The sequence below is a fragment of the Pyrgilauda ruficollis genome, unplaced genomic scaffold, assembly GCF_017590135.1.
Source record: "Pyrgilauda ruficollis isolate IOZ18807 unplaced genomic scaffold, ASM1759013v1 scaffold2, whole genome shotgun sequence".
Lineage (NCBI taxonomy): Eukaryota > Metazoa > Chordata > Aves > Passeriformes > Passeridae > Pyrgilauda > Pyrgilauda ruficollis.
The window spans coordinates 26,520,260-26,541,270 of record NW_024519206.1 but is presented as its reverse complement, the minus strand read 5'-3'; the positions used below and the strand labels follow the sequence as shown (position 1 = coordinate 26,541,270).

The following is a 21,011-nucleotide window of genomic DNA, read 5'->3' as shown; positions in this document are numbered from 1 at the left end:
ATTTATAAAAAAAATATGTATTTCAGTGAATCCTCCAAGGGTCCACATATTCTGCAAAATTTACATAAACTTGTCAGTTTAGAGAAAATTCTTTCAAGCCTGCTGTATGTATCTGCATATATGTATCTGCATATATACTTTGTAGCTTAGTGAGTGTCTGAGCAATACACCTGGTTGCATCTTTCATAACATGCACTTTAGAATATTCAGTAATTAATTATTAATGGCTGATATAAAATTATCGACATATCCCCTAAGCCACTTTTGTGAAATACTCTCTCCTGCATGCTGAGAATGAGTAACTTTTTCCTGTTGGATGAGTAAATTATCATCAGCTATTTGTTATCATCTTTCTCATAATAAATGAGAGAAATAGTGCAGATTTTTTGTGTCTATGCTGATAAATTTCCATGAATGTTTTGGGAGAATGATTTAAAAACTTGTTTGTTGGTAAAATGACTTTAATTCTTGAATGTTTGGATTGAACAATCTCTACGTATTAAAGAAGCTTTAATAATTCGAAAAAGCAGTTACCATTACTAAAGGTAATGTAAACAAACTCAGTAGACAAAACCCTTTTGAAAATTTTTCAGTGAACCATCTGCATTATATGGAATTTGGAAATGCAAAAGAGAATTATATTCCAGTACCATCTTGCAAGACATACCTTTCAACTGCCTTTGCTGCTTCTTCATAGAGTTCTTCCTGACAATACATTTTAATGGCCAGATCAAACTCCTCAATTAGTTCATAACATTCAGATGCTTCTCTGTAGCACTGGCTTTTCTGATAGTAAACTGCAGCATCTTTCATCTGCAATGCAGAAATCAATAATGAAACTGAAGTAAACAGTCAAAACTACATGCATGGAATAAATCTTGTCATTTCATCATGCGTCTCATAAGAAGTACACTTTAATAAAATGTAATTAAAGTATCTGAAAAAAATCAAATACATATTAAAGTAACCATAACTAAAACTGAAGAGATTGTTTAAAAAACCTTCAAAATATTTGTGTCTGAAAAACTAGAGTATAAAATGAAAGGTATTATATAAGGTTTTCAAATTAATTTTATCCACCTAGCTCTGCCTGCTGTTAGAAAACACTGCACATGTTTCTGCTGATTTACAGATTTCTCAGAATGAATAGTATTAAATTAAAGCAGTTATGGATGCAGAAAGAGAACACTAACATTATATCTCAAATTTCAAATATTTGGGAACAACCACTTTATATTCTTTTAGGGGAAACATACTGAAAATAAAAATATTACATATTGTTAGCACACTACTTTAACCCTTCCAAGTTTTAAGGTTCCATTTAAATGGCTGTTATCAATGAAGTTTCAGTATCATCAGAGTACCGAATGAAACAACAGCTTAAGTTTCAATACATCAGTCATTCACTAATTTTTGACTGCAAATGACTGATAATGATTTGAGGAAAGCCAAAGAAATAAAGCCAGCCTGCATAATTGCATCATGCTCCACTTCATTTCTCTTCTGCCTGTTCTCTGACAAATTACTCCTTTTGAACAGCCCAGCTTAAAGAGCTTGTTTACTTTTGCTATTACCATGACACAAAAAGATACTATTACTTTCTGAGTAATATGAGAGGAAAAAAATCTGTAGGAAAAGGAAAGTGACATGGTGAGGATTTAATACCTTTCCTAATTTTTTACACAATTCTGCACAAAGACGGAACTCCTTTGATTGAATCAGACATTTTAGTGACAGCTTTGGTTCTCCACATTCCAAGTAAGTCTTAGCCAATGTCATATATTCCATCTGTTTTTCCCTGTAGAAAGTAAGAGAAAATTACCACTAACATCCAAATTAAGTTTAGCATCATGTGAGCTGTCACTGAATCCAACCAACACTGACATGACACATTATTCTTAATACATTACCCAATGAGTTATGATCTTACAATTAATTATATTTTGTATTGACACTGCTCTGTCCACAAGTCTGTTCCAAAATATGATAGCTCTGACAGTCCAAAGATTCTTTTGAGTTTTTTTTAACTAATATATTACTATACTGTAATATACCGTACTGTACTGTATTACTGTGATTCTGTACTGCTTCTCTTTCCTTAGCTTGTTCTCTCCTTTCTGCTGTTTAGCACCAATGTCATTAGAGACACAAGCAAATGTGTTCTCAGCCTTTGTTTTGTCTGACCAAACAATCCCAACCTTCCAGGTATCACTGCAGCATGATCTAGATTGAATTCACGATTCAAAACCCTGGAGAATCAGAACTGTACAGAGCATTTCATATAGAACACATGAAAATCTTACTTAAGCTGTTTACACCAGCATTAATACCACTATTTAAAAAAATAATTCAACTTTGGCAGTTTCATTGTTACATATGTTCTGTCAACATGTCCTAATACACCAAATTCCTTCTCCTCAAATTTTATGCAAGCTTTTGATAAGCACAGTAAACTGAGAAAGTTTTATCAGTCCCATCAACAGTTTCTCTATAATCATGAGATTTTGTGAGCACCATTATACTTCTAACCAGGGCCACTAATATAAAGCAGGTAATTAAAAAGGATAAAATCTCAACTAACTCCAGTAATAGCATTCAGATCTTCCCTCTTCTCCCTTGTGTGCCAGCTTCCTCTCATCTAGTCATTCCTTTCCCATTCTGCTATCATTGCTAGTTTCTGGTCTCCCCAGCATGAACAGGAACTGATTCACTTAGGTTTAGATCTTTCTCCATTAAGTTTTTTCCTGTCTTATTTGAGATGAGTCCCAAAGAGTTTCCAAGCCTCTTCAGGAAACTGCAAACTCTCTCCCCTGTCAAACTCTTGAGCTATTTTACACAGCCGAAATCATGAACTATATGATTCATCTCAAAATCTGTTCCTTTAAAACTGTCTTTTGGTTCAGATCTGATCCTGCTTGTTTAGTTTAAAATGACTGTAACATTAATTTTACTCCAAAACTCACTTTTTCCTAGCAGCTTTTCTTCCCCAATGCACACCACCATTCCCTCTCCTTTGCTGAGTGAATATGCAGCGGGGATTAGCATATTCACTCAACAAAGTGAGTTGCCATCAGCGCTGCTGATGGCATATGTTCTCCTATCTATATCTATTGATGTAATGAAAATCCTATTGCTTTTCTCTCACAGAACCAGTAAGCCCTTGCAAGGGCCAATTTCAGTTGGACAGCCCTTCCACTACTCCCTAGACGGAGCAGTGCCTCTGATCCTAGAATGCTAGACATTCCAGTTTCTTAAATCTCATGAAGACACCCCTCCTGCACTGTTCTCCAGCATCTCCGGTCCAGTCCCACAGCTGTGGTGTGAATCTCACCCTCTGCACCACAAAGTGACACTCAATCAGCTGCACTGACACCTTACCTTGGGCTGCTTTTCTTTGCATGCACTTTGAGAACAGCATCATGTGTCAAGGCCAGTTTTGACTTCTCAGCTGCTCCTCCCTTTTGGTAACATTTGGCAGCCACCTGGGGTGAAATCACACACAGCATTCACAGATGTGCATCCAGCCCATGGCTTATCACATAACAGCAATACTTAATTTTACAGTCACTGGAATGGAAAGCAGAAAGATTGGCAGGGTGCCTGGAAAAAGGAAAAGGTAAAACATTGTGGTATATTTTTAGGACAAAAAGAAAAGCTTTAAAATCAGTCCACATGCAACTATCAAAATTAGAATATTAATTACAATATTACATGGAAGTAGTAAAAGCAGAATTCCTGGTAAGCTGATAGAACAAATAGCATACACAATCTGAATGATAGCCTTAACCGTTAACTGGTAAATCACCAGGCACCTACAACATACTACTAAAAGTGAGGAAAACCAACGTGTGCAAAGAGAAATCGAAAAGCAAGGAACACTTACTCAATGTTTTTATCATACCAGGCTCTTTCTGTGAAAACTAAACAGAAACACCGGGAGTTACCATGCTTCTAGCAAGGTTTTCTTCATTACCACCCTGCTTATTCTGCAACACCGTGATTTCTTCATTCTAGTCATTAATTTAGTGTTGCTTCTGTTTGGAAATTGCACAGGGCAATCCACTCTCAGAACTGCCAAAGTCACCAGATAATGTCATCTTAAGGCAGCACTGATTAGCAAAGCTCAGTGTTATAAAGAAAACAGGTTTGCAGATAATATAGCTAATACATTTCAGATTTCAAGATGATTTTTTTTTTTTAGTTCTGTGGGTTTTTTATTTCAACTCTTTTCTGTCCATTTAGAAAACTGCCTTTTATTTTCAAGGGGAGATAAAGACTATCTATATAGTGGCAACTGATTCCTTTGGTTTTTTGCTTCGTTATAAATATTAATCTTCCCTTCAAATAATTTTATGTTGTTAGCTGCAAAACACAGAAGCTTTCCCTCTGACACGATCAAAAAAGAATCTGAAGTTTTATTTCATAGAATCACAGAACATCTCAAATTGAAAGGGACTTAAAAGGATAATAGAGGTAAATTTACTGCCCCTGCAGGACTACCTAAAACAAACCCACAGGACTGTCATCCAGATGCTTCTTGAACTCTGAATTCATGGCTTAATGCCATGACTGCTTTCCTGGGGTGCCTGTGGCAGACCACTTTCTCTGGCAGACCTTTTCTATGTCCAGTCTGATCTTCTTTTGATCCAACTCCATTCCATTTCCCCATGTCCTATCACTGATAACCAAGGAGGGGAGATCAGGACCTCCCTTTGAAGAAGTTGTAGACTGTGATGAGGTTAGCCCTCAGCCATCTCTTCTCCAAGCTGAACGAGACAAGCGACTTCAGCTGCTCTTCTTAAGACGTGTCCTCTAGAGCTGCCCATGGCAATGGCAGGGGCGTTGGGACTGGATGAGCCTCCTCAAAACCAAACCATTCTATGGTTCCATGACTTTTCATCATCTTGGTCACCCTCCTCTAATAGTCTGTTGCCCTTCTTATATTGTGGTGCCCAAAACTGCAGAGGCGAGTAGTCCAAAACCACTCCAGGTGAGTCTGCACCAGCACAGAGCAGAGCAGGACAATCACCTCCTTTGACTGGCTCACAATGCTGTATTTGATGCACCCAGGACACCATCTGCATTTTTGCTCATCGAGGCACAATTGCTGGCTCATCTTCAACTTGCCACCAACCCAAACTCCCACATCTCTTTTCATGGGGCTGCTCTCCAGTTTCTCATTCCCTGTTTTGCATGTATAATCAGGAGTACTCCATCCTTGGTGCTGAATCTGGCACTTGCCCTTGTTAAATCTCATAAGCTTGGTGATAGCCCACTGGGTTATCAAGGTCTCTCTGCAGGACCTCTCTACCCTTGAGGGAATCAACAGCTCCTCCCAATTTTGTGTCCTCCTACTTTAGTATTATTGCAAACATATTGAATATACACTCCTTTCCAATGTCCAAATTATTTATAAAAACATGAAAGAGCACTTGCCTGTAAATTGAGCACTGGGGAATCCAACCAGTGACGGGTCACCAGCCTGATATAACCCCGTTTACTATAACTCCTTGAAGCCTGACTTGACAACCAGTTTCTCACCTAATGTATTATGGACTTGTCTAGCTGTGTGCTGAAATTCCATCCAGAATAAAGAGACTGTGAGAGAAACTATTAAAATCTTCACAAAAACCAAACTATACCACATCTATTGGCTTCTCCTGGTCAAACAGATGAGTATCCTTGTCATAAAAGGAAATTAAGTTGGTTAAATAGGACTTTCCCATAGTGAACCCATGCTGCCTATGACTAATGACTGCACTGTCACTCAAATGTTATTTTCAGTAACTCCCAGAATAATCATCTCCATAATTATACCAGGCACCAAAGACAGACTGAAAGGCCTGTAATTACCAGGGTCTTCCTTTTTACCTTTCTTGAAAACTGGGACATTTGCCAGCTTCCAATTGACTGGGACCTCTCCAGACTCCCAAGACCTTCGAAAAATAATGGAAAGAGACCCACAATAAAATGGGCCAAGTCATTCAGTACCTGGAATGAATCCCATCAAGCCAAATAGATTTATGTGCATCCAGCTGCAGCAGCAAGTCTCAAAGTAGTGCAGAGTCAGCTGTGAGTCTATCATCCCCCAAGTCACAGTCTTGCAGCACATCATCAGTGTTAAAGACAGAGGTGAAGAAGACATTAAATGTCTCTGCCTTGCCTGTGTCCCTATTTGTAAGGTAAATGACCCTATCAAGTAATGGACCAATGTTATGTCGATTCCTTCTTTTGCTGTTAATGTGTTTTAAAATGACCTTTTTGTTGTCCTTCACAGTGCTGGATAGCTTGAACTCTACTTGAGGTTTGGCCACATAAATTTTCTCCTTACAGTGACAAACAGCATCTCTGCTACCCTCCTCTGTCATCTCCACTTGGAAAGTGTTCCAATGTCCACACACTTTCCCTTTTCCTCTAAGTTCAAGAAGAAGATGCCTGTTCAGCCAGACTCTGCCCCGGTTGCTTGACTTCTGACCCTTTGGAATTTCCTGCGTCTGCATGCTTCAGAGATAGCCCTTAAAAAGTGCCTGTCGTTCATGAATTCCCAAGGGACCTTACTAATTAGCTCCTTCTGCAGACCAAGTCTGCTCTCCCCATATCCAGGGTATGCAGGACTTCTACAGTCAACAACTTGAAACTCAGTTACTTTGTGGTCACTGTGACCAAGACAAGGAATCCCCACTTTATTCACAAATGCCTCTCTGTTTATTAGGAGGTCAGCTCCCCTAGTACCTGCACCCAGAAGTTAGCTTCAACATGCTCCAGAAACTTCCTGGACCTGTTTGTGTCCACTGTATGATTTTCTCAGTTAATGTGTGGGAAGTTAAAATCACCCATAAGGACAAAAGCATTTGATCTAGATACGTCCCTTATCTCCCTGTAGAATATTTCATTGATGTTGCCATCCTGGCTGAGTTTTGCTTCAATGCCACTAACTGTCATCCCATATCTGGACTGTATTAACTAGGAAGGTAGGAAACAAAAGACTGTAAAATCTCTATGTTCTTTAAACACAAAGGGAATGAAACCATCATTTTCCTACCCAAATTAATACACTTCCATGAAAATGTTTTCATTTTTCTACAGTATGTGCAATGATACTGTCAAGAACATGGTTTAGATTCACACATATCAGTCAATTCTGATGGATGCTAATAATTGTTTTTCCAACTGTCTTTCATTTGTGTGCATTAAAATGTATTTCCCTCATGAGACTGCAAATTTCTGGGCAGTGAATTTAAGATTACAAAAAAAGGCTTCCTCTCCCTGCTCAGTTCTTGTAAGTCATTTACAAGTAGACACACAGCTACAAACCACAAACTAAGGCAGACGGCTTAAGAGCAACTGAAGGTTTACAGATGGTTTTATAGATAGAGAGAAAAGAAAAGGTTTCACAATAAGCAAGAATCCTTATTTCAGATAAACATATGTTCCTACCTCCCAGAACTGGTGTTTGGCATAGTAGTCTCCCTGTGCAATCCATTCTTCTGGAGTTGAAGTTTTAGCAAACATGCTGTCATCTAAGTCTACAAGGGCAGGGGTGACCATTTTATGTTAGAATGGATAAACCACAGAAACCACTTATCATGTACCAAAGCTAAGCATTATCTCACAATGTTCCAAGCTCTGTTTGTGCTTACACCAGTAATAGTAACTATGAGTCAAGTGTGGCAATACTATTGTGTGAAGCTACCAGTGAGAATACAAAAAGCCCCAGAGCCTGGCTGGAGACTGTGCTGGTAAGGGGCTGAAACTGCATGAACACAGCAGAAAATCTGACTACAAATTGACCACTTTAAGCTATAAATATCTGCAGCCATCAGGGTCCATTGAGCTCTCTCCACAGTAACTGGCTGAGCGGCAATGACCTGATCTCTCTTTACGCAGGAAACGCCTCTTAAGGTCACCCCTCGTGGCTGAGGGATCCCTTACTCAACACCAGACATCAATGGGCTGGTAAATGACATTTCTGCATGTGTGTAATATTTAAGATAAGTATAGAAAGCTTATATAAAAAGTAGAGTATTGACCACCAATCCATCCATACTTACTGAATATTTTACATATCTGAATTTACTGATTAGAACTCAATAAACTAATTACAAGATCAAATATGTCTGAAGGATCACTGACTCTCCTTCTGTGGCAGCAAGAAAACTTAAACTAGTGAATTAGCAATAAAGTTATACTTTAGCATATTCAACTGATCTTTAGAGACAAAAGAACTAAGACCCACTGAAATAAGTGGAAATTTGCAAGGGCAGTTATCAGTGCATACTGTTAGAAGGACCACGGCATTTAACTTCCTTTATTACACAGCCTAAAAGCAAGAAAACACGAGTTTTGACTGTTTGACAGTTTTAGGACAACTTTACCTTTCTTTTCATCTGTTTTGACAACCTTAACAAATTTTCTTTTGATGAAATACTTAAAAGCTGGAGCCCGTTTATCACGGTCTTCATCAAAGATCCAAAGATTGACTCTGGCTCTTGTAATTGCAGTATACAACTGCTTGAGTTCTCCATTCAGCATCTGAAGCAGAACAAAAAGAAATTGAATTAAATAAATGAAATGCCAGATGAGCTAAATGGTTAGAAAGAAACATACTTTGCAGTTATAAGAAAACAGAGAATTTATACAGAATAAATAATAAGTAAGAAAGTGCTTCTAAGTAAGCAAATTTAAATATTAAACATGGGACCTCAATTACATAAGCCATTATCCATCTAACTTACAAGCAACTAGTACTACAGATCAGCTGCAGGTATGACAGGCTATTTTCCTTCTAATCACTGGCACATACAATGTTAATTTACCATACAATCCTGAAACTATCTTACTCACCAGATTCTAATCAACTTCCTTAATTTCAACATAGTGACACCAATTAGAAACCAGGAATATAGGAATTATAGCAATAATGAATATTGACAAGCTGAATTGCTATTTGCTTTAACCACAGTTGTTCTGTAAATATATCCAATAGTGTATGACACAGGTTTTGTTCTCTAATCAAATTACATTTGCAAACAATCTCTCATATTTTAAAATCAGTATTATATTACATTTATATTATAGAAATGTGAACAACTACAGAAGGTAAAGCAACCTTGATAAACATGGAACTGACAGGATGAAAGGATTTAAGAAATTTCCCTACTTTAAAGATTTAAGAATTTAATTTGTCCTTCCTATTCCTAATGTTACAAAAAACTCACCTTGTACATTTCTACATTAAATGGAGTCCTTTCCGGCATACCAGTGGCATCCTCTAATGGCACTTCAATTAGCAAGTTGCTTCCCACTTGCTCATCTGGATCAGGACTATAGGAAGAAATTATCTTCCATTCTTTGCTAGCCTGAAATATCAAGAGAACAAGGTTTATTTGTAGGTACTAACTACTACTGCCTACATATGCACAAGATAAGGTTGTATGATATGACCTATTCTGTGAAAGAAGGCTAAGAGGAGAAGACCAGGGGAGAAAATAATCTCAGGGAAGAATGTACAGAATAATCAGCAATTTTCAATGAGAAAGCTAAACTTCATCTCAACACAACCTTTGCTTGAGATACTTGTCTGTACCAGGTGGTCATCAAGGCATATAAACAACCTTCCCTAAAATAGCTAGTAGAGAGTTACACCTTTCTGAGCTGCCCAGGCAAAAGCAAAGAGGTGCCTCAGCCCAACAGACTGTGCGAAAATCTGAGGAGCAAAGAAAACAAATCTTTCAGAGTGCAACTGGCTCGAGCTGGCTACAAGCTGCATATTACTTTTCAGGGACTGGGGATGGCCAGCATCATGATGGAGAAGCCAATGGGAATACTACATACATACACATATATATATATGTGTATGTATGCACAGGGAGGAGCACTAATGGGAGTCACATCTGTATTGCGATTCCAATGTATATTGCCATTGTTATATTATGCTTGCCTTGGGATTTCAAGATACTGCTGTATCACTCTTCTAGATCCAAATCATATGCAATGCTCAATATATCAAGTAAGTAATTTGATATTAAACATGAAAACCTCCTTGGGTGGACTATACATTTTCATCTAAACACCCTTACAATGATCCCTCTGTGGAGGAAGTCAGGTTACCTTCACCATGGAGGAGGCTCAAGTTTTAGTCCTAGGGACGAGGATTCTCCTACAAACCCCCAATACCACAACAGGCAAACTCACTGAGCGGGGGTGTGCTGATTGCTGGGGCAGGCAGCTCCCTGCAAGCTTGGGGCAGAATGAAAGGTAAATGGTGGTGGGATAACACTCACAAGCTGCAATTTGTCATACTAAAATCTACTAAAACATGTTGGAGAGATCTAGACCTGCAGGTTAGGAAAGCCAGCCACTTCTACAAGACTGACAAGCTCAGTGAGCTGGACCCACACATATCCCATGCTGGCGTATATTCTCATCCTCAGGGTTCCCAGAAAAGATCTGGCTGGTCATTCATGTGATGAATGTATTAAGCTTCATGGTGAACACCAGTAACTGCTAGTGCTGGTCTCAGCCAGGGGGTGGAATGGCACCTGCCAACACCTCCTCTTGTAAGAACACTCAGAGGTGAGCAAAAAAACCCACTCATGGGGAAAAGTCTAAAAAAGCGTGGTCAGAAAATATTGGACTCCAACACAGAGACATGTGAAAGATGTCTATAAATATGCACAGGCACTCCTAACTGTAAGTTAAGTGTGGCAGCAGATCAGTGCTGTGCACTCTCATGCCACGTAGGAAATGCCAGCTCCTGATCACACTGCTCTGCAGGCTACTGATCCCCTGCAAAACTAATAACCTTAAAATCGTGACTATATTCTAAGTGATGTTCATTTTTTCCTCTTGGTATTGAAAATTCCATTTAATTGAAATGTGATTAAATACTGCCAAGTTTCTGGCACAAAATGAAAAATACTCATAATAAGTCTGAAATTACATTTTTACAAATCTATATATTTCTGAGCTTTCAGCCACACAAAACAAGTTAACTGTCTTCCCATGGGGGGAAAAAAACAGGAAACCTTTTCTGCAAAATGTACTTTGAAGTTAAGATTTCAAAAAATCATCAATGAAGATATTCCTAAGCCTGTCATAGATTGTAACATGATAACCAGATAAAGGTATCAGTTTGGTCAAGAGCTTGCTGTGTTTTGGGGGCTTGACTTTTTTGCCTTCTAGATTTTTCCATTCACATCTGCTTCCTGAAACAAGACTCTTCTTAAATCTCATTTTCAAGACAAATATAAAGAAACCCCATCACTTTATGAAGTGCACACGGCCATTCTGCTGTGTTTACAACAGTTCAGAGATTCAGCTTTTCTAAACTGGAAAACCTCAGGGTGAGCTGCTTTCTTGCTTGCTTGTTTAGCTGCTCAAATCAACTCAATTACTCATGACTCACAGAAGCATGGAAGAATTGTATGAAAACAGTTCTCCAGGCCTGACATATATTAGTCTAAGCTAAATGCTCTACACAACTCAACTCTGCTAAACTGATTCTGCTAAATCCTGATAAATGGCCTGTTGTTTTCCTGATTACAACTTGCATCACCAGAAACAAACCAACTTTGAGAAATCTACCATGACAGCCAGTATTTACCTCAAGCTCCTTCCTTCTGCCCTTATCACATAACATTCACTAACCTCTGTGAAGAGCCACCAGTAAGCTGCCCTCAGTTTTCTTGTGGTTTTCATCTGCTGAAAACCACGTGAGACACTGTTTTGAGGGGTACAGGCAGAGGACATCTGCAACAAGGCTGTTCATACGCTGAATGTTTAATCACAGAGTAACTCAGTCATGGGTACATGGAGTGTCTGCAGGCATGTTCAGTAAGGAATACTTGGAATACTTGCCTGGCTGGGGTCAGAAGAGTAGTCTTGATGTGCAGCAGAAGAGTGTGTGCGTGTGTGTGTGTGTGTGTGTGTGTGCAGTGTGGTGTGTACCCCAAGGCTTGCCCTTAAATTTCAACAGTAAACCTGAAGGAAAATGCAGCACTTAAGGAAACACATCTCAATTAATAAACCTATGATCTCTGATGAAACCACTCATCTTCAGAGAAAAGGGTGAATCCTTTCCCAGCTGAACCACCAATTACATCACAGGAAAGATAGACTTCAGAAAAAATGAAGAAAAAGGCTAAGAATTAAATACCTCTGAATCTGTGAAAAAGTTGTAAAGGAGGACATCATCAAATTCCAAGCCCTTTGCTTCATAAATTGTCAGTACAAGTGCCAAACTAAGTTCCTCAGGTATCTTCTCCTTTGCAGTTTCATTTGCCACTAATACCACCTGCCATAAAATACATTAAAAAAAATTAGAAAGCAGAAAAAGGAAAAAAAAAGGCAACTGTTACATAGAGAAAGACAAACATGATGATAATACAAGACCCTTCTAAAAACTAGGCAACATTTCACAAAGACATTTCAGCACACTCCACAAAAAGGGTCACAATGCTGCCACTAGAAGACTGACAAATGCGTGCTATGTGCAGACAGTTTTAGATGTGGTGTAAGAAAATTTGGATTTAGAAAGGAACAGGTCAGACAATACCTCACACCAAAAAAAGAACAGAAAAAACCAGACGTATTAAGAAGAAACAGAAACCAACACAATAAAGGTTTCTAAGCTTGAAATGCCTAATTTATCAGTGAGACAAGTGCTTAAAAAAGAAAGTTGTGGGCAGTTCATACAAGACTATTATTTAGCAACAGAGCTGGCAGAATCTGCAAAAAGCCTAAGAAAAGCAAACCTGATGTGCTCCAAATTCTATGGGTTGTGTTTTCCGTTTGTTGCCCCTCAGCAGAATTGCTAGGTCACTAACACTGCAGGACTCCAAGACTATAGGTTTCGGCCCATCAAAGAGACCACGGTCCTGAGGAAGGCGATCAAAAGATTCTGGAAAATAATGCTGGAGCAAATCAACCACTCCAGATGCTAAATGGAGAATACCTGCAAAAAGCAGAAAGCGAGTTTTAAACTTCAGCCTGAAGTCCTTGCAAACACACTTTCAAAAGGTTCTGCTAGAAATTTGGAACTAAGAAATATAATAACAAAAACACTAATCAGGGAAGGCTGAAGCTGTAAGCTTCAATTTATGTTTCTGCCAATTTGAGTGGATGTCATTCTTGGGCCTCTAAAGATCAGAAAACATGCTACAGTGGCTTGGCAGCATTCTCGCAAAATAAAGATCACAAATGGGAAACAAGTAAGAAAAGCAGAAGCAGCACACCAATGCTGCAAAATTTAGTGCTTTGGGGGATAGGACAACAGAAACGGGAATGATTATTTCTTAAATTTTCCCTCAAACACAGCCAAAGCATCCAGTAAGCATGAGAGTTCAAAAAATTACAATTTAAAAACCATTCATTTTTGGTTTTCCAGCTGCGATGTCAAAAAACAGAACTGACATATCAGAAAAAGCTGTCCATCTGATCTTTTTGAAAAATAGGTCACATAAGAGACTGGCTTTCAACTGGTCAGCAGAGAACTTCAATTATTAGTGACAACTGAAGAGCACAGGCTCTGATCATAAATAAATTTGTTACTCTACCTGAATGGGACCTGTAGTTCTGGTACAAATGATAAATCCTTTTCGGTTTCCTAACACGCTGCTTCTTGTTCACAGAGCTCTTGCTTGCATAATGAAACAGCGACCTCAGGTCACTAAAACGAAAAGCAACTCCTTTCATTATGCTCTGGGCAGTGTCACCGGTTAGAAACATGGCATTAGGGTCATTAATGCATTTCATTAACAGGGCCAGCTCAGCTTGCGTGAAATCCTGTATCTCATCGCCATAAAACTCATGGATGGACCACGGCAGCTCCCTGAGCTTTGAAAGTCTTTGAGATAAATTATACAGCAAATCTTCTTCATCAAAGTAACCTCTCTGTGATCGTATCTGCTGATAAAGACAGAAGAGGTAATAGATCTCACTCCTGTCCTCCGTGAAGTTTGGTGATCTCTTTCGGCCTAGATTTTTGTACTGCTCCTCAGTAAGCTTGCCCCCAAAGCAACTCAGTGCCTCAAAAGAGCCTTTCAGAAATGATTTGATTTCCTTCCAAACCAGTGCTGGATTGTACAAGCTTTTACCTTTTATCATTTTTGGCCATATTTCATTTGCAAATACATTGTAAGTCACAAAAGTCCAAGGATCACTTTCCTTAGAGCACCCATCTGCAGCTCCTCCATCATCACCATGTTCTGCTTCAAGATTACCTTCTTCATCCTCATCCTGCCAATTTGGTACAACAAAGTCTTCCTGAGGACTCCAACCAACAATTGCTCTTTTAAGACTTCCATCTTCATTTCTTGGAAAAAATGGGTCAGGCATGGATGCATCTAGTAACAGCAACAACTGCTTGGAGGTGACAAACAGCGGAAAATTTTCATCTTTAATGTCTTGTAGCCTGTGAATACTTGGGTCCAGAGGTTTGAAGTGACTGGTCACCTTGGAAGACTTGCTAAGTTCAATGAAATTCTTCTGAACTTCTCGGCACAAGACAGGATTTTTTGTCACGAAGATCTGGTGCAGGTGCTCCAGCCTGTTTGACGCTTCTGCACTACATGTCTGGTCTTCTTCATGGTCACCACATGAACTCATTTCTGCACCAGCTGTGCCCACGGGAACATTTTCACCCTCGCTGTCCTGGTTTTGCTCATCACTCACCTGCTCCTCACTTGAATTATCACTCTCATGTTTTAGCTCACTCTCTTCGCTCCCTGAACTTGCTTTTTCAACCTCACTGCACTGCCTCTGCTGCCATGTCTGCCTCTCCAACAGAGGTCCACCTGCCAAAGTGGATTTTTCCCAGTATGAATAGAATTTCTTCCAAAGCCTATACAAGCAGCAAGTTGTCTTCCCTGTCCCACTTCGCCCAATTAAAATGATTGGTTCCATAGGCCTTGGATTGAGATCAATCACTGCATACTCCAACTCCCCAACACGGAAAGGGTAATCAACAGAAGACTGCACATCATTTATAATGTTAAGTGCCATGTTAGTACTGAAGCTGTGAAATTTCATTATATTGTATTCCAGCTCTGCTGCACTAGCTGGAGGGAAATACTCAGGTATGGTATGTTCTTTTGATTTTTCTGCCTCCATGTCTTCAACGTAACAACGTGGAACACGCTTCTGTGTTGTCACACTGTGGTTCTGATGTCCTTCGTTTATACCCTTGAGCTTTTTCCTCAAAATGCAGGATAAGCCACGGTTGTAGGAAATGCATATATTTTCTAAGGCACGGTTCAGCTTGCAGTGGTCAAGAACAATGGCCCAAATTCTAATTATTTCTGTGTAAACTCTACCTGATTTTTCTAGATGACTTTTTGTCTGTTCTGTCTCCATGATCTTTTCTGGACTCTCACTGCAACGAGGAGAAAAGTCAATGGCAAGTTCCCATAGCATTCTTGCACCTTTGCCCAGTTTGGCTTCATACAGCTGGATATCAGCTTTCAAGTGCTTCAGTGGCTTCTGGAGACCCCTAGACCATTCCCCATTGCCAAGGCGCTTAATTGTCATTATGGTTTTAGCTTTCAGATAATGAGGCACAGCTTTACTGCTCAAAGTCTTTAGCATTTCGGGAGTGCACTCTATTTCCCAAGTCATGTTATCAAACTCCTGCACATATGCCTCAATATCCAGACTCTTCCCCTTTTCTTCCACTAGAAGTTCTTCCTTCTCTCCATTAGGCAGGGCCATAGTAAATTCCCCTGCTCCCTTCTTTTTCTCCCAGTCATCCTCTTTTCTTTCAGGATGAGCTATGCTTCCACCAGGTTGCAAGGAACTCCTTCCCTCTTCCGAATTAGTCTGGGCTGAAGATGGCTTTTGCACCAGAGAATGATCCTTTTTCAGGGTGTCGCTCACTTTCAACTGCTGAATTAAAGCTGTGATTGCCTGCACTAGACTTTCCTGCAGTGTTAAAGGGCTGTTTATTCCTTCTGTTTCCTGCTTTGCCAACTGACCTTTTTTTGTTTTCATGGAACATGGGGTTTTTAAATCATTATGCACTGCGTTGCCAGATGGTGCCTTTAATGAGAACCCAGATGAAGAACGCCCTGTGCTCTTTGACTGTGAAATCTCAGAGGCTGGAATGGGTTTAGATGTTTTAACCAACTGCCCTGCTCTGTCTTGGCGGTGCCTCTTCTTCTCCTGTGTGGCATTATTCCAGGCTTCTAGTAGTGGATCTCTCTTCTTAATTCTATGCATCACATCTTTTCCTGATTTGTTTTTTATGTTGAAGTTAATGTCAAATTTTGCCAATAACTCCACTATTCTCTTAGTCTGCTTTGAAAATCCTCTCTGGAAAACAATATGCATCACTGTATTTCCGTTGTCATCTTGTATGTTTGGATTAAGATATGGAAAGTCAGGTGGTCTTGAAGCAAAGAGGTCAAGTAGATAATTTAGGATGTTTAAACCAATGCCATCTGAAAGCAGGAGAACAAACAGAAAATAAACTAACTTGCTTTACAAGTCTGCATTATATGTAAAGAATTTCAATACTTTTTTTTCTGCTGCTAGTAATGAAACTCAGTTGCTTTTAAAAAGAAAAACAAAAACTACATTTCATGTTTATAAAACACGTTCACTGAAACAGCTCAAAACTGAGCTTTCCCAAGTTTCAGGAAAAACAATACAAAGGCAGTAATGCTTTAGAAATTCCTAGTGCTGCAATTATTCCCATAGCATCAGTCAATTTCATTCTTTTTTTAACCTCTGGGTACAGACAGATTTGTTCATTTTCCAACATCAGCCCTGACTGCTTCCCAAGGGACACTGGTGCCCTGTCATTCAGACAAGCAGCAGCTCGAGATAGTGCTCTGGGGTCATTTGGTTCACTTTAATAAGGCACCCAGAAGTAAACTGCTGCAGATAACTTTGCTTTACTAAAATAACCTGCAGGAAATCCCAATTATTTCCTGATATTTGAGGTCCCTGGAGCAACTTCCTACAAAATAAGATTAGTTACCTCCCTGGGGGGGAAAAAATACATATATATTCTACAGCCTTCTAGATTTCATCCAGATAATAGATGTGATTTAAATGAGACAATATATGTGAAACATTTATATTCTAGCTGTAAAATAGTGACAAGCCAAAATCACGGTAAAGAAACTGCACATCAAAAACTTTGCACGGTGAAAAATACTTCAGAGAATATATTGTCAAGGGACTTCTTAATATTTTTATTTTAAAATGACAACTGGCATTATCTATGCTTTTAATCTCTCTAAAGCCATTCAATGAAATGTTTGTGCTTTAAAAGTCAATAAATTCAATATTTTAAATCATTTTAATCCTTCAACTCAAAAACTGACTTTTTTCTTAACTTTAAATCAAACCTGATTTAGAGGATCAATTTCACAGTTTATCCTAGCTTTTAATGTTTTTACATAAGCCCTACAGTTCTTTCACTCACTTCTCCCCTGAACAAAACTCTACCTGATTTATGACAGAACAAAAACAGATAAACAGATTTCAGATGCTACTGCAGGATTTCCTTCAAAGTCTGCTGCCATTGCTCTAACTTTACCTTTGTTTCTTCCAACCCACCTAGCACTCATTTTACAGGGTTTCAGAGAGGAGGAGCCTTCCTTGATTCCCCCATGTCACCTGAGCTGCCTTTACCTTTCCTCACAGTCCCAGCCAGCACAGCCACAAAGCAGAACACATCAGCTTAACCGCTGTGTATCCTCTGGCCTGCAGACTTTGGGGGCTGAGCAAGACACAGTCAGACATCCTGATGCACTGTCCCTGCAACAGCAGAACGGGCAGGTAAGGAATGGGGAATGTTTTCAACAGCTAAAGCCTTACCTTTTTTATTCAAACAGATGAAAACTGCAGCATGCAAAGGAGTATCGCCTTGTGTAACAGAGAGGTTTTGAGGGTCTGCACCTTTGGTAAGCAGCAAATACGCCAGTTCAAAGTAATTCTTTCTGAGGCATATTTTCAGTGGGATTTCAGAGTTGGTTCCAAAACCATCAGGCAGAGCTAGTGTGAAGGACAGGAAAATATGAGGGTTTAAAACTAATACACCAATCTGCTAAATGCAGAAAGCTCTGAACAGATGCAGTCAGATGCTGATTGCCAGGCAGGTGATGGGGTATTTTTTTGCCAGCTTTTTACATGTATCTGTTAAAACACTTTTTAACTAATAAAATCTTCATTATTTCCCCTTGTCTCTCATTAAACTGAACAATCAGTCCTTCTGTTGTGATAGGAAGACATAAAGGCCAGAACATATCTTCTCCAAGTCAGTCAGTTATTGACTGAAACAAGAGGCCTCCTTGCTCCTCTGGCTTTCAAAAGGCTTCAACAGGACCATGTGTCCATAACTTATAGCTGACATCAAGCTATAAGATTAAATTAAATATGCCAGAGGGATCCTAGGAATAAGTTCATGCAAAACACAAAGTATGATGACGTCTACTCTAGTTAAAAAAAGAAAGACATCTGGTCATGCCTTTGAAATCAATGAAGTAGTCCACTACTTGTAGCCTAACAGCAGACTGAACTCAAAGACTATGGCTTACACTTTCTACCAGGACAATATTGTGGATGAAGACAGAGAAATTGAGGCCCAAAACAAATTACAGATGCAGGAGCAATGATAGTCCTTGGCCTTTTACTAATCCTAGCAGAAAAATTTCATTTGATAAACATTTTCCACCCATGCAGCCTTATTAGCTACACCATGTCCCACACAGCAGATGCAGCCAATGCACTGCACTCCAACAAGCTGCTGCACTTACACAGAGCCACAAAAACCCCATGTGCTGGTATTTCTGAGACTATCTTGCTCCCAACATGTCAAATAACATACTGCATTTCTTATAGCACATTAATACCACAGTTTTTCACCTCCTCGTTCAAGCAAGCATCTTATGAGGTGCACGTGCACGTCCAATTTTTCACACTGCTGGATAATGTTGCCAATGTCAACATCTGAAAGACTGCAGGTTTTGAAGAGTCCTCCACCTGACGGATTTTCCCCACTGGCTTTCCCTGTTAGGAGCAGCAAAACTTTATGCCACATTTGCTTCCCCAGCAACTGTTTTATGAAGCTGTTAGCACAGGCATTGGAGATGTTGCATGAGATTTCTTCAGGGATTTCTGCAAGACAGTCAAGACAACATAACTCACTCAAAGATCCATAATGAAATCCACCTCATTGTGAACTAATTTCAGAATAATTAACTCGTTAAATTGAAAGTAAGGAACAGCAAAATATATCTTTCCATCCTTATGCTGTCAGCCAAGTCAGTTTGAACATTTTGATGCGTCATGAATTTCTGTGCATATTCCATTGGTTCTAAGTGCAAAAGACAACATTAAATATAATTAAAACCACATTGTTCCCATCATAAAAGTTACAGAAACACATAACAGAAGGAAGGGTAAAAGGGCATTAAGTTTATGTTAGCACCAAACACAATTTTCACGGCAATTAATTTTTGTGAAAAGAAGAACACTGCACCTTTCACAGAAGACAGCCATTTCAGAAATCGCTTAACTGCATCTTCCTTCAATACATTTTTATTATGTGCTCCATTTTCACACCTGTAGAACTGGACAAACTGTTCCAGAACATCCTGGAGAGAATCTGTATCAGCTGTGGCACTTTCATTCTCACCTGCAAAACATTACAGAAATTGAAAATCCACTTCCTTGCCAGCATGTTTTCAGGGCAAGACTGTAATGCATTACATCCTAGGGCTCTAAGAAATGTGTAGTGACAGATTAAAAACAGATGGCTGAAACTCTTACTGCCAATGCCAGTCCTGTGATGGATTTCAGACCCCAAAGGAAATTTGATACTTTCATCAAATACACTCTTGTTCTGGTTTTGCCTGGGATAGTTATTTGGTAAATGGTACAGCGCCATGCTTTGGATGTAGGACAAGGATACTGTTGATAGCACAGTGATGTTTTGGTTGCTGCTGAGCAGTGCTCACCCTGAGACAAGCACTTCTCCCTGTCCCATGCTCTGCCAGTGAGCAGATGCACAACAAGCTGGGAGGAAGCACGGCCAGGACAGCTAATCTGAACTGGACAAAGGATATTCCACACCAAAGAATGTCATGTTCTTTCTATAAACTATGGGGAATTAGCCATGAAGGGACCATTGCTGCTTGGGGTTGGGTTGGGCATCAGCTAGTGGAGTGTGAGCAGGTGTACTGTGCATCACGTGTGTTTCTTGAGGTTTATTCCTCTCTCTTGCTCCTTTTCATAACTATAACAATAATAGTAATAGGAGTGGTAGTAATTTACCTTATTTCAATTTTTAGACTGTTCTTATCTCAACCCACCACAGGAGGGAAGGGGAAGTGAGTGAGCTGCTGCTTGGTACTCAGTTGGCAGCTGAGGTCAAACCATGACTGCATTTACCATAATTCACTAGGCTGAAAACTGTAATAGCTTCTGTAAGCAGGCAGGAAAACGCTGCAATTATATAATTGTTCAGAATTTTTTGAGTAGATGACTAAACCCAGTAATGTTTGCAGCGTACACTTTTAATGAGCTTGTCTTATTCCCCAGTGCCATTTAAGAAAATATAGCCATAAAAGAATTTCTCCTCTTAAAATTAAAAAACAAAGCCAAAAATATACACCAAACCAAAATGTTATCTACAAGTTTTAAGAGATTAATGTAATGGGAAATAGCAGATTTTAAACAATGTTCCAATAAATGCCCTTAAAAAAACACCAAAAAACTTGGCTTGGATTTCCTAAATGCTTCAAGGAATTCAGATACATGAAAGAGCAAACTAAACAATAGCTTTATCTCTTAGGACAAAGAGAGAGACAGGGTTGGTCATCTTTTTAGAAAGAAGGAGTAACCTCAGATTGTTGCCTGTAAACCTTATTGTCCAGCCTCTCATTTTCACAAAGCTTAGAAAACTGTTGCAGGCTGTGCATTGCGAAAAAAAACCCCAATATAAAACCAAAAAAAAAAAAAAAAAAAAAATTAAAAAAAAAAAAAAAAAAAAAAAAACCCCCCCC

At 39.2% G+C, this 21,011-nt stretch overlaps 1 protein-coding gene across 2 annotated transcripts in view; it reads right to left on the bottom strand.

Moving 5' to 3' along the window:
* The window catches only part of TRANK1 (tetratricopeptide repeat and ankyrin repeat containing 1), a 51,381-nt gene that overhangs the window by 6,901 nt on the left and 23,469 nt on the right, over positions 1–21,011 (bottom strand). Inside the window, exons 10-21 of one of the 2 annotated variants that reach the window (XM_041466513.1) lie at positions 19,487–19,642; positions 18,871–19,122; positions 17,824–18,000; positions 13,557–16,436; positions 12,756–12,955; positions 12,158–12,295; positions 9,219–9,359; positions 8,376–8,532; positions 7,438–7,526; positions 3,379–3,482; positions 1,666–1,798; positions 668–813 (exon numbers count right to left, since the gene is read on the bottom strand). In XM_041466513.1, the coding sequence (XP_041322447.1) occupies positions 668–813; positions 1,666–1,798; positions 3,379–3,482; positions 7,438–7,526; positions 8,376–8,532; positions 9,219–9,359; positions 12,158–12,295; positions 12,756–12,955; positions 13,557–16,436; positions 17,824–18,000; positions 18,871–19,122; positions 19,487–19,642 (4,573 nt within the window). Of the gene's footprint in view, positions 1–667; positions 814–1,665; positions 1,799–3,378; positions 3,483–7,437; positions 7,527–8,375; positions 8,533–9,218; positions 9,360–12,157; positions 12,296–12,755; positions 12,956–13,556; positions 16,437–17,637; positions 17,785–17,823; positions 18,001–18,870; positions 19,123–19,486; positions 19,643–21,011 lie in introns of those variants that run through there. The other variant, XM_041466514.1, reaches the window with a different exon arrangement.